At 41.3% G+C, this 26,179-nt stretch overlaps 1 protein-coding gene across 1 annotated transcript in view; it reads left to right on the plus strand.

Moving 5' to 3' along the window:
- Atp10b (ATPase phospholipid transporting 10B (putative)) overlaps positions 1-25,557 on the plus strand; it is a 182,613-nt gene extending 157,056 nt beyond the window's left edge. Inside the window, 7 exon segments of the mRNA XM_037200559.1 lie at positions 1,182-1,307; positions 10,960-11,160; positions 13,144-13,224; positions 14,743-14,847; positions 20,206-20,393; positions 24,446-24,591; positions 24,594-25,557. Of these exon segments, the coding sequence (XP_037056454.1) occupies positions 1,182-1,307; positions 10,960-11,160; positions 13,144-13,224; positions 14,743-14,847; positions 20,206-20,393; positions 24,446-24,591; positions 24,594-24,937 (1,191 nt within the window). The 3' untranslated portion in view covers positions 24,938-25,557.
- The last annotated feature ends 622 nt before the right edge of the window (positions 25,558-26,179 follow it).

Consider the following 26,179-nt stretch of genomic DNA (forward strand, 5'->3'; position numbering starts at 1 on the left):
GAGGAATATCCCACGGTGCCAAAGAGACCTTCCTTTGAGTTTCATAGAATTCTTAACTGATGGTCAGGGGTGTCTTCCATGCCTCTGTGTCCTCTGTCATCAGAATCTTACCATCCGTCCTCCAAAAACAGAGGCACACTGAGGAAAAGTAGCTTTTTAAAAAAGGCAATGGTAGCTATAGTCGAAGGCTGCACAACATGTAAGCCCTTCTCGGACTCCACATACCCTTCATGTAACCTGAATGATAGACATAGGGACATTTGAAAATATTTTATTGCCTCATAAATTAATTGGTACAGTTTCATAGTATACCTAATTCTCTAAAAATTCCATTTGGAACACGCATACTTAAGCGAGATGATATAGTTCTTTCCCACTAAAACAGGCCCTATTTTGTGATTTTGAACCATCAGGGATCATGGTCTCACCATCAAGGAAGATATTGCTTAAATTCATTGCTGAGAATTAGGAAGGCATCCATAGGTCTCTGTTCCCCTTCAGATGTTTACCTTACGCCAGCAATGTTAGGTACTTCATATTTATATGTTACCACATGGAATTTTAATAATTATAGATTATAGATTATCAATCATTTTTTCAGATAGTAAAACTGAAGCTCAAGGAGTTGACGTAATCTGAAAAGTACTTATACCAAGATTTACAACCAACACATCTAAACCTCATTCTCTTAAGAATATGTAGACTGTATCTTATTATAAATAGCCCCAAGCATAAAATGCCCATCTTAACATCGTGTAAATCAACTTCCCAACCAACAGTGTCATCTGTAAATTATGCCAATAGTCTGCTTGAGTGGTACCCAGGGGTACTCAGGGGCTTGAGAATGACCCAATGGAAATCTGTTCTGGTTCACCCCTAGAACAGATACTAACACTGGGCCTTAATGAATGATTGCTGGATAAATGGATAGAAATAAGGGACTAAGTAGAGTACTGGCCCCTCTCACTTGCCCTTCTTGAATTCTGGTAATTTTTCAGCTTCCAAGAAGGGAGAGAGGGGTGTCAGAATCCAAAGATCCACCCAAGAGTGACTACATCACAAAGGACCATTCAGGCCCCGAATGCTGCTGACTAGAATAAAGCATGGTCCTTTAGCGAGCTTCTTTCGGGACAGTGGTGGATGAATGCATGAAAGCTGATGTCTCCACTCTTCCCTCCCAGGCCGTCATGTCCAGTGACTTTGCCATTGCCCGATTCAGCCACCTCAAGAAGCTGCTTCTTGTGCACGGCCACTGGTGTTACTCGCGCCTGGCCAGGATGGTAGTATACTACTTCTACAAGAATGTAGTGAGTATCCCCAGTGTAACCTACCACTCAGACCTTGTCGTCCTTGCTCTGTCTCCTCTGAATAGCAGATCAAGGGAGTTAGCCTACTGACCTGGACTTGGGATATAATTGTGTAACTTGGGGTAACACTGTTCATTTCTCCATTGGCCATAGTTTCCTCTCTAATTTTAAAACAGGAAGGGGGCTGCTATCGCTTGCTGTGATATTGTCATGAGAATTGCCTATGCTGTGTGGAAAGCACCTGGCACATAGGGACAGCATGAATGCTTATGTTGGTGGATCCTGGGATCAGATTAAGTCCCATATTCAGTCAGATTCCCATATTTAGTAATTGTCTCCAAATTTAGGTTTCTCCATCTACAAAATGCAGGTGATAATAGTTCCTTTCTCGCAAGTGCTCTGTGCTGGTCAGCTCTTTATTCATGTGGCAGAATACCTAGGATAATCAACTTTGAATTAGGAAAGATTTGGCTCGTTCTTCTGGAGATTTCAGTCTGTGGTTAGTTGGTTCATTTGTTTTGGGGTCAGTAGCCTGTAATAATAGTGATGTGTATTCTAAATAAAGGTTGGTTTCTGTCCTGATAAGGCCCCAAAGCAAGTACATGCCAGATGAGCTATTAAAGCTACCAAAGGCTCCTGTTTTTAAAAAGTCCAAGATTAATAGTGAGAAATCAAAGCATAGCTGGACCAAGGGATGAAACAAGGGACTGAGTTTCCATCACCTACTTCAAGGATCTTTGATCCAATAGAACTCAACTCCTTTTTGCATAAAGAAAAATAGGCAGTTAACACTGGGGTGATGGAAGACAAACATAGTAGCCTATAAAATTATATGTTTCCTCTTAGTCCATTGTTTTAGGATCCGACATAGTCATCCTTGTTCAGGAATGAACTTCTCTGTTCAAAGTTCAATGCATATGCATATGTAAAGAACAGCACAACAAAAATAGTATAAATTCAACCAACTGGATGGTGATATTGTCTCAACACTGTCTATGCAAGCAAGTCACTCCATTTGACTTGAAATTCACTCTGATCATGAAAGACAGTTTACTTAGAATTCAAATACCCTGCTTCATTTTTCTTTTGCATCCAAGGAATCATTCTTTGAATCAGCACAGCCTCCTCTCTGCATTAAATTTGTGAAACAGAAAGGAAACGTCTCCAGCCAGCCACGCTCTCAAAGCTCAAGTGATATTTATTTCTAGCATGTTGCCAAGCTCAAAACTGCAATACTCATGCTGTATTATCTCCCAGCTGCAATTAGAGGGTGGGGAACTATGACTTCCACATCCGAAACCAATTCCAGAGGGATTAAAACCCTGCCTGCTCTGAAATTTGAACAATGAATTAATTACTGTACTGGAACATCTAGGGAGGAAGAGCAGGCACCCAATCCAAGACATGCTGTCACGAGCTTCCCTGTGCTCCCTGAGAGATGCAAAGACTGTAGCTAGGAAGGGAAAGTGGGAACCAGCCTCTGGGGGAAGGATATACTCTGTGATATTAAATTTTCAAGATGAGTTGTCAGGACAAAACAAAGATTCACTTCATCTATTCACATAACTACTGATGTCTGCTGTATGATAGGCAGGATGCTAGCCACTGGACATAGCGTGGGGACTGAACCAGGGCGAATATTCCCTGACCCTCGGGGAGGTTTTGCCCATCTTGGCACAAGAAGCTTCTTCCATGAAAGGCTAGACAACAAATACTTTCTGCTTTGTTGGTCACGGATGTCTAGATGAATCTTACTATGGAACCCAAGGATAGGAACAGAAAAGGCCCAGAGTAACTAAAGAGAACTTTGAAACTTCAGGTACTTGTTGCTAGTTCTCAACTAGGGTAAAGTGAAGCTGAGTGTCTTGGAGCTATGAATATCATTGCTATAGTATTGATATTTATTAATTACATTCATTTAGAGATATGAGTGATACCCTCATAGGTGGTTAAGACTAATAGTAATGGATACTGCACATCTCATGTACTAGATGGCAATCTGTTGATGTGTTATAAATGTGTATCTCACATTTAATACATACAGGAGTTAAAGAACAGATTGTAGTTAGTGTTAGAACTATGACAGTATTAATGTGTTATTATTAATAATGATAATAGAGTTGGGGATTTAGCTCAATGGTAGAGCGCTTGCCTAGCAAGCACAAGGCCTTGGGTTCAGTCCTCAGCTCTGGAAAATAATAATAACAATAATAATGATGATGATAATAATAAATAGCCTCTTCGAAATAACATTGACCCTGTCAGATATGGTGGCATTTAATCCCAGTACTCAGGAATCTAATATAGGAGAATTGAGAGTTTAAAGTTATATCAAAACCATATCTCAAAAAAAAAAATTAACTCAGAAATTAGAGCAAGTCTTGCAAAAATCTGCTGAGTAAATGCTTGTAAGACCACTCCCCCCCACCCCCCATGCTTGGGTCTGAAACTCTGCGTTCCCTAAGGCTAGGTCCATACATCAAATGGCAGTGGGAACCCAGCACTCCTGGTAGGAGGATCTTGGACAAAAAAGAGTTGTCAAAACAAAAGTAAAGCCTGAGGTAGTGGCACATGCACGTAGTCCCAGCACTTGAGAGGCAGAGGCAGACCGACCACTGAGTTTGAGTCCAGCCCAGTCTACATAGTGTGTTTCAGTTCAATCAGGCCTCCATACTGAAACTGCGTTTTAAAGAAAAGGATGTATTTAAGCAGATTTTCTGTTCACCCTTCTGAAGGTGAACCATCACCATCAGGAAGGCATGTGGTAACCCTCATGGGGTCAACTTCCCATTAGGTTTCCAGCTCATGGACTAACTTGTATGAATTTTTTTCTGTTTGTATCCACAGTAATGTTTTATCATGACCTCTTCATACACTGCCATTATACATTGTTCTCATTCATTCACTCACCCACCCACCCACCCACCCCGCCCAAATCCATACCAATGTCCTCTTCCACCTCCCAGTTGGTCCCCTTTGTTGTCTCAATTATTCCCCCTTCTTTCTTATTACATGTATGACATTACCCTATGTCCCACCCCCTTTAAATTATCTCATCCATGATCCCTTCCAAGTTTCATGACCAAGGAACACACATTTGTAAATACCTTTAGATACATACCACATTTTCTTCATCCATTCATCTGGTTCCATTCCCTGGTTGTCATGAATGGTGCAACCATAAATATAGCCATGCAGTCTCTCTATGTGTTTACTATGAGTCACTGGGGTATTCATCAAAGCTGAGTCACATGACAGTTCTATCTTCAATTTTTGAGGGACCCTGTGTAGAGATTTCCACAGTAACCGCCCAAGCTATGTTCCTCCATCTGTAAGTGTTACTCCTCCATCGTCCTCTGTCATTTACTTTCTTGCTGTTAGCAGCTTAAACTTGTACTCCCTGATAGCTAAGGACAGTAAACACTTTTTCAAAGTCATTGGCCCATTTATTGGTTAGATAACTGTAATATTTAGTAGTTACAGTTATCTGTGGATCCTGAGTATTAATCCTGTTTCTGATGCACAGTGGACAATCTTTCTTTTGACATTAAAGTCCATGACTAGACTTTCACCCTGATGATGTTTCTGTGAGGACACTTATTAATTTCATCTAATTCTTCCTCAGTTTGGGGGATTATTGCTTGAACCATTGAAGCCCTATTCAGAAAATTCTTTCAGTGCCTATATCTTGTTTTCTCTCACAGCACTTTCAAAGTTTCAGGTTTTACATTAAAGTCTTTGATCTATTTTTAAGTTACTTCTGTACAAGATGTGAGAAGAATCTAGTTTCATTCTTCTACATGTGGACACCCAGTTTTCCTAGTGCCATTAATTTAAGAGGTTGCCTTCTCTCCAGTGTGACAGCTTTGTTAAAAATTAGACAATTATGGCATTAGAGAGATTGCTCAGTGGTTAAGAACACCACTACTCTTCCAGAGGTCTTGAGTTCAGTTCTCAGCAACTACATAAAACGGTTCACAACGATCTATAGTTCCTAAACAAGGGGATCCGATTGCCATCTTCTGGCCTCAGGAGGCACTGCACTTATATACACAGATACCACACACAAATGGAAATAACTCCTTTATTAAAAAGACACTTTTTCGTTTAAAAATTAGACTGCTATTACCATGTTAGTTTATTTCCAAGTCCCCTGTTCTACTTCATTGGTCTACATGTCTGCCTTTCCAGACAGTGCCAAGCTGTTTTTTGTTTTGTTTTATTTTGTTTTTTGTTTTTTAGTGTAGCTCTATAATGTAATTTGATTTGGGGTGTTACATTGTTTCTGGTATCACTCTTTCTGATAAGAATTGTTTTAAATATCCAAGACCTTTCATGTGTCCTATATTTTGCTCTAGTTCTTTGAAAAATGTCATTGGGATTTTAATGGGGATTCCTGTCAATCTGTAGATTGCTTCTGGTGATCTTGCTATTTTTACTGTTAATTCTGACCATCAGTGCACACAGGAGTTCTTTCCATCTTCTAGCACCTTAAAGTTTTCATTGTAGAGCTCTTTGATTTCCTTGATTAGTTATTATTTTCCTTGATTTTTATTTTTTAAAGCTGTCATGAGACTTTCCCCTTATTTCTTTTTTGGCAAGTTCATTATTACTATCCAGAAAAACCACTTAATACATGTTAATTTTTTATTATGCTACTTTTCTGAATGTTTATCAGATCTAGGAGGCTAATAGTGGAGTATTGGGATCTTTAAAATATATCATATTATCGGTATAATTACAATTGTTTTAGATATATAAAGGAATGATTCCCTTATTGATATATACTTCCTACATTTCTTCTGACGAATTTTGAAGTCTGCTTTCTCATATATTACAAAAGTTATACAACTTGGTTCTGGTTTCCATTCACTCAATAGTTTTCAATCCTGTGACTCTCAGCCTATAGGTGTCCTTCCAGTGGGGCAGGTTTCATGGCACCAACAGAACAGTGAACCAGTTTTTCTTAATCCAGTCATCCAGGCTCTATGTCTCTATTGGTGACTTGAAGCTATGTGTGTTTAAGGCTGTGATCGATAGACAATCCCTGTCATTCTTGTTGTTTTTCTGGCTGGTTGTGTTTTGTTCTTTACTTTCCCCTAGTGTCAGCTGGCTGTGGTTCACTGGGTTAGGCATGGTGGATTCCTTCCTAAGTCTCTTTAGTTCAGCATTCCTTTTGTGAAACTTATTTCCTGTGCTTCTGGCATTGAGACCACCTGTCTTCTCTAGGTATAGTTCGTTCCTTTCATTGTCTTCTGTGGTGCTAGCTTGGTGGTGCAGCCACTCAGACCCAAGTAAACACACGGAGCTTATATTAATTTAAACTGCTTGGCCATTAGCTCAGGGTAACTATTGACTAGCTCTTACACTTAAACTTAGCCCATTTCTGATAATCTATATGTTGCCATATATTCCATGGCTTTATCTGTGTGCCATTACATGCTGCTCCCTAGATGGCGGGCTGGTGTCTCCTCACTCAGCCTTCCTCTTCACAGAATTCTCCTTGTCTGCTTATCCCACCTATAATAGTAGGTTCTCCTCTAAGACCCACTCAGTATCCCCAGATCGTTGGCTAGATTTCCAATACAAGGCATGATTCCCTCCAGTTGAGCAGGCCTTGAATCCAATTAGGGAGCTGTTGATTACCACCAGGAGATGATTGCTCCTGTTGCACCTTCAGGAGTATCATGCAAGCAGGGCTAGTCATTGTTATGGTTCACAGGCATCTCAGTCAGGTAGAACTATCGATCTCATCCTCCCACCTTGTCAACTTACATAGCTCTTCCTAGTACCATGAAAGTTAATCCTCAGAGACCAGGCTTTCAGGTCAGACCCAGCCTGAATCTTCTAAGTACATGATGTCTTCAGCCACTAGGAAGCAACCAAGAGCAATAGCAATAGCCTACTGTTTGGGGAGTCTCTTAAATGTCATGATCAACTAGTCAAAAAGAGGTTCTTCCTACCTGGTGCTGGGGCTTTGTTAAATGGCCTCTGGCTGATGTGGGGACCATTGTCAGCCCAAGCAGCATAACTTCATTTAAGGTGTGTGTGCATGTATGTAATTTTAGATATACATTAAGTGTTTCTTTAAGACTTTGAACATTCACCGGGCGGTGGTGGCGCACGCCTTTAATCCCAGCACTCGGGAGGCAGAGCCAGGCGGATCTCTGTGAGTTCGAGGCCAGCCTGGGCTACCAAGTGAGTCCCAGGAAAGGCGCAAAGCTACACAGAGAAACCCTGTCTCGAAAAACCAAAAAAAAGAAAGAAAAAAAAAAAAAAAAAAAAAAAAAAAAAAAAAAAAAAGACTTTGAGCATTCTTAGTGTTATGTGTTACTCTTTTCTTCTGCATTGACTACCCTCCCACTTCCGAATTACCCATTCATATCACTTGGCTCTTGCTAGTCTCCTCCCTAGCACCCCTCCCCACCCTTATTCTTTTTTTACTTTCTGGCTTCTGCAGTTACTCCAGGTTAATATATTCCCATTTGAAGATAGGAACCAGAGATGAGAGAGAATATGTGACATTTGTCTTTATTTCTGTCAAATTTAAAAGTGCTAGGTACGGCACTTTTGGTTGCCAGCCATTTACTCTCAGGGATTAAGACAGCTCATTCCATGATTTCCTGCTTTTGAGGGTTTCTCATTAGAGATCTGCTGCCACTCTGGTGTCTCTGCCTCTGTGAGTTGTCATTTTTCTCTTAAAGTGATTTTTCTTATGACTTTATTAAGAAATTTTATTTTTTTAATTATGTGTGAGTGAGTATGGGATTTCTTCATGAGAATGCAGTACCTGCAGAGATCATAGAGGATATCAGATCCCTTGGAGCCAGAGGAACAGGCAGTTCTGAGCCTGTAACAGTAGTTGTGGGTACTCAGAACTAAACCCAGGTTCTCTCAAACAGAGTTCACACATCTTACCACTATTGGTATCCATACCTCACCACTGAGCCATCTCTCCAGCCCTCTCCTTACCACTTTTAATATTGTTTCATTGCTTTGTGGTTTTGATATGTTTACTATGTCATATCTATTTGAGACTCTCTAGATTTGGAGAGTTTTCTGCTATAATTTTCATTGACTAGATGATCTGTATCATTAGTTTATCTCAGTCCCTACTTCTGTCCCATGATGTTGAGTTCTATCACTTGATCATACCCTGCAGTTTAAGAATACCATAGTCATACTCATTTGCTTTTACCCTTATTGATATTTGAACGCAGGATTTCATCATCCTTGTCCTCCATCCTTGACATTTCTTTCTTCTGCTCACTTTGGCCTTTAGGCAGTGCTTTCTACCAGGTTTTCTATTAGGTTCATTGAGTTTTCATTGCCAACATTTTTTTTTAATCTCCCAGTATCTCTTTTTGTCTTGTTCTTCAAGACAAAATCTTAATTTCCTTGATGAATGTTCCTTCTATGTTGTGACTTTCCTCTCTAGAGTCCCAGGTGAATTTAGCTGCCTGTTTGTATACTCTTTCAGAGCTTTTGAAACCTTCTTCCAGTTATTGATTTGAGTGTCTTTGAGTTCCTTAGTTGAGAAATTGTATTACTACTGAAGAGTCATGTGTGCTCTTTATTGAATTTCTGTCTAGCAGTTTGTGCATCTCTCAGCACTTGGGTTGAAGAACCTTCATACTGAGCTCTTGAAGGTTCAGTCCCCTGAAAACTCAGTCCAAAGAGAACTAATGGAGAAGCAACAGCATCTCACCACACAAGATCTAGAAATATACTTTAAATCAGTTACAGCCCTGGGAGTGAGGAGTGTCTCTGACTCTTTGGACCTTTTTCCTCCTACTTGGTTGCCTTGTCCAGCCTTGATATGAGGGTTTTGTACCTAATCTTATTGTAACTTGTTAGGCCGTGTTCAGTGGATATCCTTGGAAAGCCTGCTCTTTTTTTTTTTTTTTAATGGAAATGGAAGAGGAGTGGATCTGGGGCCAGGAGGGATGGGAAACTGTGGTCCAGCTGTAATGTATGAGAGAAGAATAAAAGAAAATAATCAGTTACATCCCATCAGTGACCACAGATTTGAAAATGAAAAATTACAGTAGCATAAGCCATGAAGTTAAAAATTATTCAGGGTAAGGAAGGAGAGGGAGAAGAGAAAGGAGAAGCCCAGTTAATTTGATGGGAAAGGGAGGAACGGAAAAGAATGTTAGAAATAGGAAAAGAACAAGAGTTGTGAATCAAAATAAAAGAGAATTTAAACAATTCTCCCAATAGTGAAAAAGTTCCAAATTACATCCATGTAAGAGGGAGAATAAAAAGAAATTTAAAAACATTACCTTTTAAAGGCTAATAAGGTAAAGTTGAAATACCACTTAATGTGGAGGAGGGGGAAGAAATAGAAAATAAATAATAAAAATGCATAAGTAAAAATTAGATGGATGTAAATTAATACAATATGGTTTTAAAAACTGTGCTAAATATGCAAAAAATAAAAGGGGTGGGTACTGGGGTAACTTCTTTCTGGCCCCTCAAACTGGGAACTATAAGTGTGTGTGGAGGGAATAGGCCAGTTAAACTGTGACATCTCACCTGTCCTGTTGTTTATGTGACATCTCAATCTATGTTGGACAAATGTTTGATGTTCCCCAGAGCTTTCTTCAAAAGGGGACATTCTCCTTCCTTGAATATCAGGGACTCTGCTGGCCACATTTAGGTTTGTATGATATGGGCTAGGTACCATCCTGGAGTGGCTGTTTTAGCTGGGGGAAAGGGTGGGTATCCTAAATTTATTGAGAAGCAACCAGAGCTTACAGGACCTCCTTTAATATTTTTGTACCTTCAAAGTTTGAGCCCTTACAAATCAGGTGGCTTTAGACTTGGCTATCATCAAACCTAAGGGCAATTCGGAGTAGATGAGCCTGTCCCTCTCTTCATATACTTGCCAGCCCCCAGCTCAGCATCTGAGCCTTCTCTCACCTAAGCCCCATGGCAAGTCAAATTGAAGCTCCATGATCTGTGGGTGTTTCCTAAACTCAGGGCCCCAAGGATAGCTCAGTCTTTACCACTCAATTCACTCTTAATATGACATTGGGCGGCTACCCTCCTAGTTACAGGGTGGCAAAATGGGGTTTGTCTCTACTGCTGACTCATCCGCAGCTGTCTCACTCAAATCTACCAGGTTTGACTCATGAATGTTGGGAGCTTGTCTTGAGGGACATCACCCAGCTTTCTTACCTCCCCAGTCTCCTCCCTGCACCAGGCTCTGTCACCTGCGTCTCCTGTGTGACACATCTTTGCTCTTGTCACTTCCTCCTTGCTTCTTCTGAGCTGTTCCTTTACTCTCTTTAGGATCAAGTTTCTTTATTCTTACTTTTCGCTCTCTCCTTTATGGACTCACACAGAAGCAACCTGTAGTCTGCCATCTTACCTGGGAATCCACAGCTCAGCTTTTGATCATCCCTTCCCCCACCTTCTATTACCACTGGGATATTATTTGTGTGTGATGTGCCGTGATAGAGAGCAAAATGACGTTCAGAAAGGTGATGTAGTTTGCCCGAGGTCACGGAGCTAGTAATGAATACGCATACGAGGGGGGGGATTTAAAACCTGGCCTCTCTACTTCCCAAACCTGTGCTCTCCGCCATCTTAGTCCAGCACACTGCATGCAGGGACCTGATTCACAAAGCATGCTCTCTGCCTGCAGTGCTATGTCAACCTGCTCTTCTGGTACCAGTTCTTCTGTGGTTTCTCCGGCTCCACCATGATTGACTATTGGCAGATGATATTCTTCAATCTCTTCTTCACCTCCTTGCCTCCCATCGTCTTCGGAATCCTGGATAAAGATGTCTCTGCAGAAACGCTCCTGGCATTGCCTGAGTTATACAAGAGTGGCCAGAACTCCGAGGTGAGGAGCTGCAGCAGGCTTGGGAGGTAGCTTCAGATTCTCTCTAACCTCTGACAGCTCCCTGCAGGTCAGAGAAAGAGGATTGAGCTGGGGGTCAGGAACGCTACTGTCTAGCCACAGTTCTGCCATTTACTTCCTGTGTGACTTTTGGGTGACTCTGGTCTGTTCCATACTTGCTAAGAATGTTAGATAAGACCAGTAAGTATATTTTAATAGCACCTTAATTATATCCCCTGCCAACTGCCATAGCAGAAGGGCGGGGGGGGGGTACATATGGTAAGATCCCATCCCTCCAGGCTGTGAAGTACAGCAATTAAATGCCCGAGACGCTCTTACAAGTACATTTTCTGTTTCTCTAACAAAATACCAAGGGCTGAGTAATAATAAAAGATTTTATTTAGCTCATAGTTTTAATGCTACAAGTCTGAGATCATGTAGCTCTGTCTGCTCAGTCTTCTAGGGGAGGGCCCCCTCAGCTCCATCATAATGAGGAAATGCATCCATTGTAATGGCAATAAATCTGAGAAGGGGAGATCACACAGGGTGACAGGAAGCTAGTGAGATTCCTAGGTCAAGATCATTCTAACAACCCATTCACATGGAAACTAACTCACTCTAAAACCAGCATTAATCCCATTCCGAAAAGCACCCTCCTTCAGTAACCTAACCACCTCCCACTAGGCACTGTGATAGACATCACCATACTGAGGACCAACCTTCCAACATAGAAGCCCTAGAGGACACACTCAAATCATGTCCAAACAGTAGCACCTGGTTCAGGGGATCCCTATGACTAACAACTAATCTTCTCAATGAATAAGGCACTCGAGAATGCTTCTATTTCACTCAAAGGAAGGCAGAACTAGACCTCAGCATTACATAGAGTCTAGCACTATCTCCAGGAAACTTAAGAAAGCTTAGGAAGTCATCAAGTGTGTTTCTATAAAGGCCATACAGAAGCTGGGAAGGACCTGAAGAAATAATCCAAGTGGTGCGCTTAGCCAAGGCACAGACAAGGAGGCTGGACAGAAGATATGAGAGTGACATTGGAGCTGTAAGCAAAGAGCTTTGAAACACTCGCGAGTACAGCATGTGCCTTGGTGCCTGGAAGGAAGGAGGGCAATGCCATAGATGGTGGTTTGTTTTGTTTTGTTTTTGTTTTTCGAGACAGGGTTTCTCTGTGTAGCTTTGCGCCTTTCCTGGAACTCACTTTGGAGACCAGGCTGGCCTCGAACTCACAGAGATCCACCTGCCTCTGCCTCCCGAGTGCTGGGACTAAAGGCACGCGCCACCACTGCCCAGCTAGATGGTGTTTTTAAGAGTCACTGTTTTTGTTGTTTTGTTTTGTTTTTTTCTGGACAGCTGAAGAATCAAACCAAACCAAGTCCTAATCAAAGACAGAAGAGAAAGCAATGCAGCACCCCAAGCTAAAGAGGAGAGGGAGGGAGCACAGGCTCCTCTAATTTTACACCCCACCCCACAGGCAGGCTGGCTGCACAACATAGTCCCTGAGTATCTACGATTAAAAAAAAAAAAAAAAAAAAAAACATAGTAAATCACGTTTCCTTTTTCTCAAAAAGGGAGAAGAGCAAAGCATAAGATGAAAAATCTTATCTCTAAAGTAGTTGATCTCTGACTCTTGGTAGCATTGATCCTGGTCTGTGAGTGAGCTCTCCACCAGAGAGCACTTAGTGACTTCAGAATAGCAGTCCTAGCGACAGAGCTAATGAATGTCATTGACAGCACTTCCGAGATACCAAAGCACAGTTGCATTTAGTCCCCTTGAACTCCAAATTTTATGGGACAAGAAAGCAGTTCTCAGAGAAGGTTGGTAACATCTACAAAGTAGTGTGTTTGAGTGGTGGAGCTAAGATGGCAGGTATGCAAAGTATCATATTGGTGAGCTCAGCCACCCAGAAGGGAGATGCTTGCCGACCAGGGGCTCCCTAGGATGCTGAGTTATTGGTGTGTTCTTCTCTGCAGTGCTACAACCTGCCAGTGTTCTGGATGTCCATGGCCGATGCATTCTACCAGAGTCTCATCTGTTTCTTTATCCCTTACCTGGTGAGTCCCATCCTCGACGTATAAGTCATAGTGTGAAATTGGTCGTAGGTATACAAAATCACAGACTGGTAGTGCCATTTACATACATCATGGCAGAGACTCTGAATTAGTAGCTAGGCACATCCAACCCAAGGTGTTTGAGAAGACAGAACACTTTATGCAGAACTTTGCTTCTGGGTCTCTTGAGAAACCAGAAGCTGTGACACTGGGAAAACAGAACAGGGTTGATTCATGGCCCGGCTTAGATAAGGATTGTACTCTCAGAGAGCATGGTGTCTGACTTCCTCTGCCTTTGCATCTTCCTGCAGGGGCCCCTTCTCTATGCATGCCCTATGCTGGATACTATCACCTTTCGACTATATCATGTTTGTAATTCTCCTTTCTTCTGAGGTGACTACCTTTGGGCAGGATGATGTCTTCTGCTTCTTATTTTCTATAGTTCCTGCCCTGGACCTGAGAGCATTGATTTTCTATTGCTGTGATAAAATACCATGACCAAAATTAACTTGATGATAGGAAAGGACTTTTTCAGTGTGATCACTTCCCTTCAGTGATCACAGCCCATCACTGAGGGAAGTCAACCAGTAACTCAGGGGAGGAACCTGAAGGCAGGAATGGAAACAGAAGCCACGGAGGAAATTTGCTCACTGACTTGCTCCTCTTTGCTTGATCAGCCTGCTTGTTTTGTTTTTTGTTTTTTGTTTTTTTTTTTAAACAGGGTTTCTCTGTGTAGCCCTGGCTGTGCTGGCACTCACTCTGCTGACTAGGCTGGACTTGATCTCAGAAATCTACCTGCCTCTGCCTACCAAGTACTGGGATTAAAGGCATGTGCCACCATCACTTAACAGCCTAATTTCTTATAGCAACCAGGACCACCTGCCCAGGAATAGCACCCTCCCACATCAATCATTAGTCAAGACAATACCCCCACAGACTTGTCTACAGGACAATCTTATAAAAGCATTTTCTTAATTAAGATTCCTTCTTCCCAGATATGTCTAACTAAGTTCATGTGAAGTTGACAAAACACAGCTATCATACTGTCCACTCCTAGGCTTGACCTCTGTTGGACTATGATTTCCTTTATTATAATCTAGTCTCAGTTGATAAAGCCTCGTCTGTGCTCCCAGGGCATCTAAGAGGAATGAGTGCCATAAGGACGGAAGTATACAGAGCCATCCACCCTGCCCAATAGACAACAAACTTCTTAAAGGTAGACACACATACCCTCAGCAATCAGTGCAGTGCCTGGAAATGCTCAAGAAAGCCTTTGTTCACCCATTCCACAGTGATTTTCCAAACTTCACCAGAACCAACATGTTCCTAAGCAATTTAATCCCATCCACTCATTTCTCATCTTGTCAGTTCCTTGAATCAATCCCTTCTTTTCTCCTTTCTTTTCACCATATTCCTTCCCCTGCCTTGACTCCCAGCTTCATTGTATTGAACACATAGCCTTAAATCCATGCAAGACCAGGTATGCCTACTTGACAGTGCCCATTTGTTCTTCCTCCTTAGACCTACCGAGGTTCAGATATAGATGTCTTTACCTTTGGAACACCAATCAACACCATCTCGCTCACCACCATCCTCTTGCACCAGGCAATAGAAATGAAGACATGGGTAAGGATCCCACGGGCCATTTAGCTTAAAAAACATATTCTTGTTCATTGACTGAACTCAAATTTGCAAGTTCTTTTACTCTACATAGTTGATCTAGCTCAGTAAGCCCATGAGTCTCTCACTTCACCCCTATAAAGCAGTGGAATTCGCAAAGATGCTAGCATTGCTGGCCTCAGCCTCCAGCCATCATGACAAGAGTAATACCCATAAAGCAATGAGACAGTTCCAAAACCAGATGTATACTGATGAAGAATTCAGGAGCACTGCAGTGATAGGAAAGTCTAGCCTGAGTACAACTAAAACTGTGTATACATGGCTATTATTCATTTAACTCAGTTACCACATATCAAGCATTCCCAAATATCATATTTTAGAATCTTAAATCACAAAAGGCAGGCTGAGTAAGTGGCTTAATCAATAAGGTGGGGACCTGAGTTTGATGCCCAACACACACACACACACAAGCTAGACATGGTGATTGAGTATACCTATAATTCCAGTGCCAAGAAAGTGGAGATAGGAAGATCTGTGGAGCTGGTTGGCTAGCCATTCCAGCTGAATCAGTGAGCCTTATGTTGAGGGAGAGACCTTGTCCCAAAAAAATAAGATTTGAGGAAGTTTGAGGAAAACAGATACCAAAATCAACCTCTAGCCTCTACAACCACCCACACACATCATGCATAGAGAAAGAACAAGCTCTCTCACTGAGTTTTGTTAATCAATAACTCTAAAGAGCTCAAAATTATATGCAACATATTAATCTATGTGATTTACGTACATTACCTCATTTAACTTTACTATGTCCTTGGTGTTAGATTTTTGTTTTTGTAACCCCGTTTTACAGATTTAGAAACAGATGTAGCAAGGTTAAGAAATGTGCCCCAAGTAGCTCAAACTAGAAGTGAGTTTTGAGCTCTGTCATTCTGATCTTTGAACTTTTAACCACTTTGCTGGCAATACAAAGTCATACATCAAGATCACAGTAATGTCTGTTTCTGAAAGCTTATACTAAAACTTTGAAAATACCTCCAAGTAGGCTCAACACATGCCTACATTTTGCCATGAAACTTACCCCCTACCGCCATCACAAGCTCAGTAAGAGCACCAAGAGAACCTCTGGGTCTGGGAGGTCTCATCCTGGAAAATCTTGTTCTCTAATGTGTACCAGTGACAACAGAACAAAGCGATAAGCCTGGCTATGCCTCTTTTGTCCTAAGTTCATGTTCTTTATGGAGCATCAATACCAGAAGAGGCTATGACACAATGGAGAAGAGGTCAGGTACATCATGCTTTCTAGAAGGCAGGACACAGATATGCCAGTGGGGAGTCTGGCTCCTGTGTAGTAGGGGGCTCTAGAGCTCCATTTATTGCTGGTCCAATTGTCTCTACCCTACAAAGCAAGCTATGGAAAAATATGGTATTGATAAGCTCCTGGGGTATAGATATATCAGAAACAGTGAGCAAGGGATGTAAGAGTCAAAGATCCTTTGATACTAGGAACTGAGGCCAGCAGGGAAAACTTTTAGAACTCCCCCAAATGAAAAAATTATCATTGAAATTAAAAGTACAGTCTGGGGAATTCATTCTAGATCAGACAGCATGAAAAAAAAGAAAAGAAAGGAAGAAAGCTACCAAATTGGTAAGTAGAATTAGAAACTCATGTGGAATCACAAGTAATAAAAAGTTATTAACAGGAATGTTAGTTGAAAAAAAATGACTCCAATGTCTCCACCAAAGGAGTCACAAAATGGGGGAAAGGGTAAATAAGCAATATTTGAAGAACTAAACATTCAAAAAATCAAAATACAGCTGGCTATACCACTTAAATGTGAAGAGTAAAACTGTACAAGACAAAAAAAAAAAAACCAGAGATGGACTTAAAATCTGTTAGTGATTATGGGCAATTCCAGTATAATTCCTACTGGAACTTGCCCAAAAGACCAGTAGTTAGTGAGACCAAAGCAAAAGCTGCTCAAAAACAAAGGCTTCATTATCTTCAAGACCTGAGGGGAAACAACTGGAGCAGCTCCGTGTGTACACGGGCCCGTTCGTGTCTCTAACTAACCCACACTTATTTTGCCCCTTAAAATTAATGACATTTTCAAATAAACTATGAGATTTATCATTCACTAGGAAAAAGGAATATACCAAATTTGGCAAAAATATTCAAAAACAATAGGTAATTGATTTGGCTAAGAAAATAGAAATATTTAACTGTGCATTTTTACAGGAATCCTCATTTATTTAGTATCCTTAACTTTGGCCTAATCACTAAAGGGCTAGAAAAAGGATAGAAGACTTATCTTTATCAATTCTTCAGAACATAAGGAAGATGAGAAAACTAAAAGCAGGAAAAGATGTCAATCAAACATAGAAAATAAATACTAGCTTTTTTCATTGGTAAATAAAATAAGAAATGCATAAAAATCTCATGCTATGTGAAATTTTCTCAACTCTAACAGAAACCGGCACAGAACACATCTGAACAACAAATTAGAAACAGACATCAAGAAGCCAGAGAAAGGGCTGGAGGGATAGCTTAACCGTTAAAGGCTAGGCTCACAACCAAAAATATAAGAAGCCAGAGAAAACCTTACATATTTTGATACTCCAAAAGCCACTTCTAAATTGCACATGAAATAAAAAGAATATCATGATGAACAAGAATCTCTTGCTGAAGACTAAAAAAACATGACATATGGTTTGCTTTAAGAGCATGGCTGCTGGTAAGTCAAAAAAATCAGTATGTGGACCCGAGTGAACTCCCTAGAACTCCAGTAAAACCACACCCCAGCAATGCCACTGAGGGGAGGACACAAAACCACAGTAGCAAGGAAGATGATGACAGTGGTATTTAAAGTTTACCAAAGCATAGTCAAGAGCAACTCAAGAATAAGCTAATCCTTTCCCAAAACATCAGCTCCAGGATTATAAAGTAAGTTTGACCAAACTTAACATTTCTATTTTTTAACCTTATTTTTTTTAGTTCATGAAAGAAAAAAAAAGAGAGAGAGAGAGACTTGTCTTCTTGGACTATCATGCTACTATAACAAAAAAAAAAAAAAATTTCTGTTTCTATCATGCTACTATAACAAAATATTTGATTACAAACAAAAGGACTTTCTCAGGTTTCTGGAAGTCCAAGATGTAGGGACAGGCAACTTGCATTGGGGACAGGAAGTTAGGGAAGGAATATTATCTAACTCCTGTATTTCCAAGATGGCTTGCTTTTGGTGGAGTTCTAGACAGGGGAGGCAGCCCAAAATGGGTGCTGTGTTCTTATATTATAATGGCAGAAGATTCCCTCAAACCTCTTTTATAAATCCATTATTTGCACAAAGCTCTTGTGACTCAGACGCTTCCCCAAGCATCCTACCTCCCTCTGGTCTCACATAGGGCCTTAGGTACCCATAGGAAGCTGAAAGGCACCCCTACGTTCAAATGACAGTTACCTGTATTCCATGAGTAGAGTAATTCTGATGCCACATGAACATAGGCAGTCCAAGGAAATAAAATTATGCAACTAAAACATTCTGTTTGGGAAAATCTGCTCAGCATTATGTTAAAGGTGAAAAAGTACAACCATGAAACATTCATATCCTCTTAGCAGACTACAAACCAATGAGAGACTAGAGCAGTGGTTCCCAACCCATGGGGCACAACCCCTTTAGGGTTCAAATGACCCTTTCACAAGGTCACCCAAGACCATAGGGAAACAGACATTTACATTACAATTCACAACAACATGAAATTACAGTTATGAAGTAGCAATAAATATCATTTTATGGTTGGTGTCACCACAATATGAGGAACTGTATTCAAGGATCTTACCATTAGGAAGGTTGAGAACCACTGTTCTAGAAGGTGATTTTTTAAAACAGCTGGAAAAAATTTAAGTACCCACAGGCCATGAGAGAATTTCACTTCTAAGTTTTCACCCCACAAAAAATAATGATAAATAATTTTGCATGTGTGTAGGGAGACACACAAAAATGTTTGCTGCAGCAGCATTGTTTTTAATAGAATATATATATAAAATATATATATATATATATATATATTTTATATATATAATATACAGATATATTACAGAAAGCCTAAATGTTCATCAGTGGTTAACATTCACAGTGGTATATTTGTGCAACCAAATACATGTAGTCCCCAACTTAGCAATAGTTTGACTTACATTTCTGTTTTATTATGTTTTCGTTTTATTCTATGCTGGTACCAACACCACACATGTGGGATGCAAGCTGTCCTTCCAATGTTGAATTTAGATCTTTTCCTGAGCTGGCAACACATGGTGGGATATTCTCCTGAGGCGCCTGCAGAGCTAAGCCTGGCAGCCTGTTGTCAGCCTTGCAATCACAACACAAACAACCCATGCTCTGTGCTACACTGCCAGGCTGTGACACTCGGAGGGTTAGCTATAGTCTGAAACATTTATGAGTTACAGTATTTTCTACTTACAACAGGTTTACAAGGCCTAACTCTGTTATGAGTCAAGAAGCTTCTATGGTTAAAATGAACAAGCTAGAGATAGACCATCTGTGTAAACATGGCTCCCAAAGTGTTGTGTGAAAGAAACCGCTGACTTACCTCAGTTTGCTTGGCGTCATAACAAATGCCGTTCATGGTGTAGCTTAAAATGTTATATATTACCATTCTTGAGGTTAAAAGTCCAAAGTCAGCATCCTGGTCCAAGCATTGTCTGGGGAGAACCTTCATTCCAGGCTGTAGACAGCTATCTTTTATTGCATATCCCTGGAAGGAGGAGAAAGAAAGGTATCTTCTTTTGTGCTTCTTATGAGGGCACTAAGTTCATTCATGGGGAACTCCTAAAATTATCTCCACAAAGCCCCATTTTCAAATACTATCAATTGAGAGTTTTAACATAGAGACTCAGGAGTCGACACAAACTTCTAATCCATAAGCCAAAGGGATACATCAGTATGATTAAAAAAAAATGTATCCATAAGCATAGCTGTATAGACATGTACAAAACTTCCCTAAAAGTAGATAAGCAGGCCATTTACAAGAGATATATGGTTACTTTTAATTGTATCTATAAGGTTTAGTATGCTTGAAATATTCCCCTCAAATTCTGCTCTCTAGAATGCTCTTAACTATTATATTTTTTTAAATAGAATTTTAAAAGCTGAGTCAGTTTTCCCAAGCCAGCTAGGTAGAGCAAATATGGATGTTTGATCCATTAAGCTGCTGTGTTCTGTGAGTGCTTAATATGTGTGTGTGCCTCTTCAAAAAGGTTGGAAGCAAAGCCTAACTAAGCTATGTGCATTTGGCTGTCCCTTAATCTAATCGGAACTTCCAACAGCATCTTCTTTGTCCCCTCCACAGACTGTCCTCCACGGCCTTGTCCTCCTCGGCAGCTTCTTGATGTACTTCGTCGTCTCCCTGATATACAACGCCACTTGTGTCACCTGCAACAGCCCCACCAATCCCTACTGGGTGATGGAAAGGCAGCTCTCAGATCCCACATTCTACCTCATCTGCCTCCTCACACCGGTTGTGGCTCTTCTACCAAGGTCTGAGCTCTTGGACAATGCCCTTTAAATTCCCAGTCTCCACAAATTCCCACAGCCCAAGGGTATTAGTTATACTTCTCACTGCTGTGAGAGATGATTGGCAAAATCAAGTTCAGGAAGGAGGGGCTTGTTTTGGCTTGCAGTTTAAAGGCAGAGTCGCATTGCACCCACGCTCAGGGAGCAGAGAGGAGTGAATGCTGGTGCCCAGCTCACTGTCTCCTCATAAGCCAGGGGTAGCCCACATTCAAGGTTGCTTTTTCCTCCTCTGCTAAACCTTCCTAGAAACACCCACCCATGCAGATATACCCAGAGGTGTGTTTCTTCATAACGATTCAAAATCAGTAAAGTTGACTGGAGCTTTAAGATTGCAGTCCAGAGACTGAGGTGCTGGGGTAAAAGAACAATAAGACGGAGGGTAAATAATATGGACTCTGGTCCCAGGTCAGCCATAGAGAAGCAAAATGTCCCCCATGGTGACATATGTAATATGGGAGGAATAATTCTACCTCCCTGGCTTAGAAATTGTCTTGTGTGGTAAGGGAGCATTTTTTTTAAAGCTCTGTAATCCTTTGCTATTAGTGAGGGAGTCACACACCCCAGTGCCTGGAGGACAGGGAGCAGTCCCCATAAGCCACATGAAGTGCACACAAAGAACTTCCTGTCATCACAGGAAAGAACTGAGAAGCAGAACGTCAGATTTCTCTCAGAAATTTTAAATTTTTCATAAAATAGCCAACATTTTAATATCACTTAAGTTTAAAACACATGTGTAACATTCATGATCGCATACTATTTTCTGACACTTCCAGCCTAAAAACCCCTGCTTTCACATTTTCAAGGAAAATACCAGCAATACTAGTGCTTTTCTGTGTAACTTGTGGTTGATACACATTGTACAGTCTCAACACCCCTTTTTTTATCAGCCAAGTAGTAGGCAGAGCTAAGGTTCTGGTTCATGAAACAGCTGAAGGCCTAAGTCCCCAGATGTGTCCGTGTTACCAGTACAAACCACAGTGGGAGCAAGGTTCTCCTGACTGAAAACCCAGCCCAATAGTTGGAGATTTTTGTTTTGTTTTGTCTCTTGATTTTGAAGGTAAGCAAGTGTGGTCATCATGGCCAGAGTGAGCTTTTTGAGTCCATATATTATTTGGAAACTAGAAAAGAATTCATGAGCCCAGTGTTCTTCCTTAGAAAAAAAAGCTTGGAGCCAGAGTCTTACAAGGCAGCTTAATAAAGGCCCTTGAAACATGTGCAAGGACTGTTGACACATGTGGAATGAATAGATGGGCATCGGTTTGACGGCTTGCTGAACAGATGAGGAATGAGTTGAGGAAATGTTAGCAAATATGTACTTGCTAGTGACCATGGTATACAGTCCAAATCTTTGCTTATTCTATATTATCACCACAAAGTTGAATTCCCATTTAATTCTATTTACTAAGGTCACAGGGATTTCTTCTGATAATGAAGGGATTATTTTCATAGTTGTAAGGACTTCTGACTTACAACCTTGGCATAATTCTTGTTTGTTTATCGAAATCCACATGATAGAATGTTTGCTGTAGAAAACTGTTTCTGGCTTAAAGTTGAAAGTCACATTTCTCATAATGGGCAGTGATCTTACTCACCAATCTTGTGATGAGTAGACCACTAATCTTAGTCAAGTTAATTCACCCCACACAAAAGGACAGTGCAAAAATCCCTTCAACTAGAAGCATAGATGTATGCAAACTATTTTAGAGACTTAAAAACAGATTAGCATACCAAGTTTAAATCCTAGGGCATCCTCTTAATCCTTTTAATTAGTAGTAGCGAATAGTAACAGTTTTAGGGCTTAGTAAAAGTCCTTGACTTTTTATGACCTATGCATTCTTGGACTCTCTTCCCACTTCTTTCTTTCCTCTGCAACTCACACCCTAGATACAGTGAGTTCCAAGCCTTCATCCCAGGTTTGCTGATCTCCTACCATTGTATTTTTCTCCACAGACCCAGAAATCACTGTTCTGAATTGAAAGAACTTTCTTAACAGATGCTTCCCAGCACAGGCCTCTCCTTGATTCCAGCTACATTTCTCTAGCTTAGTCTATCAACTGCACTTGGCATATTTAGTCTAAGAAAAGCAGAAAGCACTTATAACTTTACGTACCAATTCACCCTCCAAATCTCAGTCTCTTTAGAATTCCCTTCAGCTAATGCCAGGGCCCAGGTTACCCTCTGTCCATTATCTTGTGGCTGCATATCCAGAGTTTGCACTGCAACAAGTCAACACCTCTACCTGTGGTGTATTTCTCAGATACATTCACAATTTCCATTTCTAAAGCTGCCATCATAAACAGGATACTCCCGAGACCCCAGATTACATAATTTGTCTCCAGTTACGACTTTTCTCACTTTCCATTATTAATGTATCGAAGTCTGATCTAGCCATCCATTTGTCAGCCCCCAAAGACTTCCCTGCGTCTTTACAATCAAATAGGAAATCCAAACCATGACCCACAGTCCTTGCCTGCTCTAGTCCTTCCACCCCCATCTTGGATCTACCCTTCACTTTCACACTTGAGCTGCTTGGCCTGGGTTTTGTTTCTCATCCCTGTGTCTGACTATTCTGACCCTCATCCTTCTTCAAGGATGGTCTTCAGAAGAGACCAGGCATTTAACCTTCTCTCTTTCCATAACTGAACTCTTGTGGAACAAGCGAGTAAGAGTTCCCCCTTGTTCAAAGCTTACTCCTCTAGGGCCTGACTGTTGTGGAGACTTGACACACAGTTGTCGAATGGAGGATGGAAAAGAAAGGCAGTGTCCTGGGTGAGAGATTGGCACCAAGGAAATTTCAGTTTCCAGATAAGAAGTCCAATCTTTCCTGAAGCATATACACGGTTCCCTATTTACTCTCTGGTGTGGTAAAAATGAGGGAAATTTTATCTGCACTGCTAGCATCTACTACAGTCTTCAGAAAACCCTTGCCCCCTGTGGGTTCACCATGCAACTTTCAAATATAACAAAATAAGAGTCTCTGTTTACAAGCCTCTAAAATTAACATTGTAAAATGTCTCTAAAGCCAGATGGTAGCTTTTTAGATAACACTCAGAAAAGGGAATGTGGATGGCCTATGATACATGATAGTTAACCTTCTCACCCCTCTACTTGCCGAAATTTGGATCCAGAAGATGAATTTAGAGTCTCCCACAGGCTACATGCAGCTTGGCAGGAAAAAGGCTTAAGTCAGAGTGAGCTACTGAGATCTCAGACCTTTTCGAACCTTGGCAGAATCACCTCAGCATACTGCTGTAAGGGTTTTTCGGTGAAAGAGTATCCTGGTGATCACAGGGCTAAGAAATGCTGCAAAAATCATTCCATGCAACAGACCTCACCTGGGGGTGACAGCTTCCTCGCCAGGCAAAGGGCAATTATATAAAGTTACACACACATACATACATACACACACACACACACACACACATACACACACACACACACAGATGCATACATAGTAGATAAGAGACTAGCTTATAGATCTAGATCTCTTAGGTCTGACCATAGTTTCATAGTGGAGAGAGCACTGGATTCATTTTCACATCTGTACACAAAAGGAAACAAAAGTACAGTTATGCATTGCGTAGACACTCTAACACATGAGAAACACAGCATCAGACAATTTCATCATAGTACAAACAACACCAAATACACTCATATAAAAGTAAGTTGGCAATGTCTCCAAGTGACTGAAGCATGTGTGCCTTATTGTGGGTCAAAGACAGCCTCATGGTCCTTGACTGTGCCAAGCACATGGATTTTTGAGAGAATGAGTCCTCAATCAGCAAAGCTCCTTGAACAGTCCTAGTACAGAATAAGCATTAACTGTTATGTTTTGTTGGTGTTACCATGCTGCCTCCATCTTCAGAGGCGGCCACCCTTAGCTTTGAGAGTGATCACTCAGTACAACAAAGACAATGTCACCCTGGGAGAAAAGTTCTAAGAGCCCTTTCAATGTTGAAATTTTAAGGCATCAACAACAACTCAAAAACTATCTTTATTCTTTTACTTCCTACTAGGTACTTTCTCCTGTCTCTGCAAGGGACGTTCGGGAAGTCTTTAATCTCAAAAGCTCAGAAAATTGACAAGCTGCCCATAGACAAAAGAAACCTTGAAATTGAGAACTGGAGAAGCAAACAGAGACCTACCCCTACCCCTGCCTCTGCCCTGCCTCTGCCCCTGCTTCTAGCCCTGCCCATGCTCAGCCCCCATGCCATACAGTACCACCTACACGACAACAGGACTTAGGAACCAGCACCCCAAAGAACTCTAGCCCTCCCAGGCAGAAGCACACTGAAGACTGGGTTCTCCAGGGTCCAAGATGCAGCAGAGAATTTTCGAGGGATGACACATGTTCAGGAGACACCTTGGCTAAACTCTCATCTGGGCAATGCCTTCTGGGCCCAAACAGAACAGCGGCTCCCACAGCCTATACCAGGGGACAGAAGGATGTGGCTCGTCACTCAAGCAAAGGCAGTCATCGCCGGTCTCAGAGTTCGCTGACTATTTGAGGGGGCTACAGAAATCAGAGCTTGATCCAAACTCAGAAGGGGCCACCCCAATCACTGACAAGTGACCTTAGTCCCCTTCCTCTCTGTAGAGGAATGACTGCCAGCTTTATCAATTCTCCTCACCAGGGTTGACTTCCTTCAGGAAATGCTGGCCCCAGAGGAGCGGAGCAAAACTGACTTTGGCTTTCTTCTGCTGCCAGGCAGCACATTTTGAAAACAATAGTCTGGATCCAGATGTTATGAGGTTGTTGCATTGTGTTCCAAAGTTTTAGCCCAAGCACATATATCCTTGTGCGCTTCTGAGTAAAGCCTATGAGCCCAATGCAACCCGGCAGCAAGTATCCAAGACTCCAACCAGTGTTATAAGTCTTTGAAATGTATCAGAATATGGGAGTTACTCGGCTTGTCAAGCCATCACCTCACCTCACCCAAGAGTTCAAGTTTCAGAAGAGACCTGCACACACAACAGCTTCATCTCAAGATCACTGCAGTACCAAGTCAGGGATAACACCCCTTCCATGAACAGAGTTGGGTCTGCTTCCTTCCTCTAAGCCAGTGGTTCTCAACCTTCCTACTGCTGTGACCCTTTAATACAGTTCCTCATGCTGTGGTGACCCCAACCATAAAATTATTTCATTGCTACTTCATAACTGTGATTTTGCTACTGTTATGACTTGTCATGTAACTATCTGATATGCAGGCTATCTGACATGCAACCCCCCCCCAAAGGGATTGTGACCCAGGTTGAGAACCACTGCTCTAAGCCAAAGAAAACTATATCTGAAGATGAAAATGGCATTAAATGGGATTTATGTGCACAACAGATACAACCAACTGCTGTGGGGTTTCAACTCATGTACGAGGCAGGAAGATTACACATACTAAAGATTTTCTACTAATGGACCACATGCCCCACCATCTGAGGAATATTCCTAAAGTACACGGCATTCTCTTCATAAAACTACTTATTTATTTGGAAATAAAATCGCCCGTCCTCATTCAACTCTTACAGTGGGAGATACCAGGAATAAAATCTTATCCCAGCTTCCTGCAAAAAGAGGCCCATATGACAGAGCAACTATGAATGCAAAGTGGCATCTTCAAGTTTAAAACCTACACTAATCAGCTTATGCCAGAATGCCATGGCCATCCATTGGCCCGTGATTCAGCTAAGGTCAGCAGTCATGGGGAAAGAATTCTGTGTGCTTCATATCCCTAGAAATTGTAAATGCTAAAAATGTT

The sequence above is a fragment of the Peromyscus leucopus genome, chromosome 8b (genome assembly GCF_004664715.2).
Source record: "Peromyscus leucopus breed LL Stock chromosome 8b, UCI_PerLeu_2.1, whole genome shotgun sequence".
Taxonomy (NCBI): Eukaryota; Metazoa; Chordata; class Mammalia; order Rodentia; family Cricetidae; genus Peromyscus; species Peromyscus leucopus.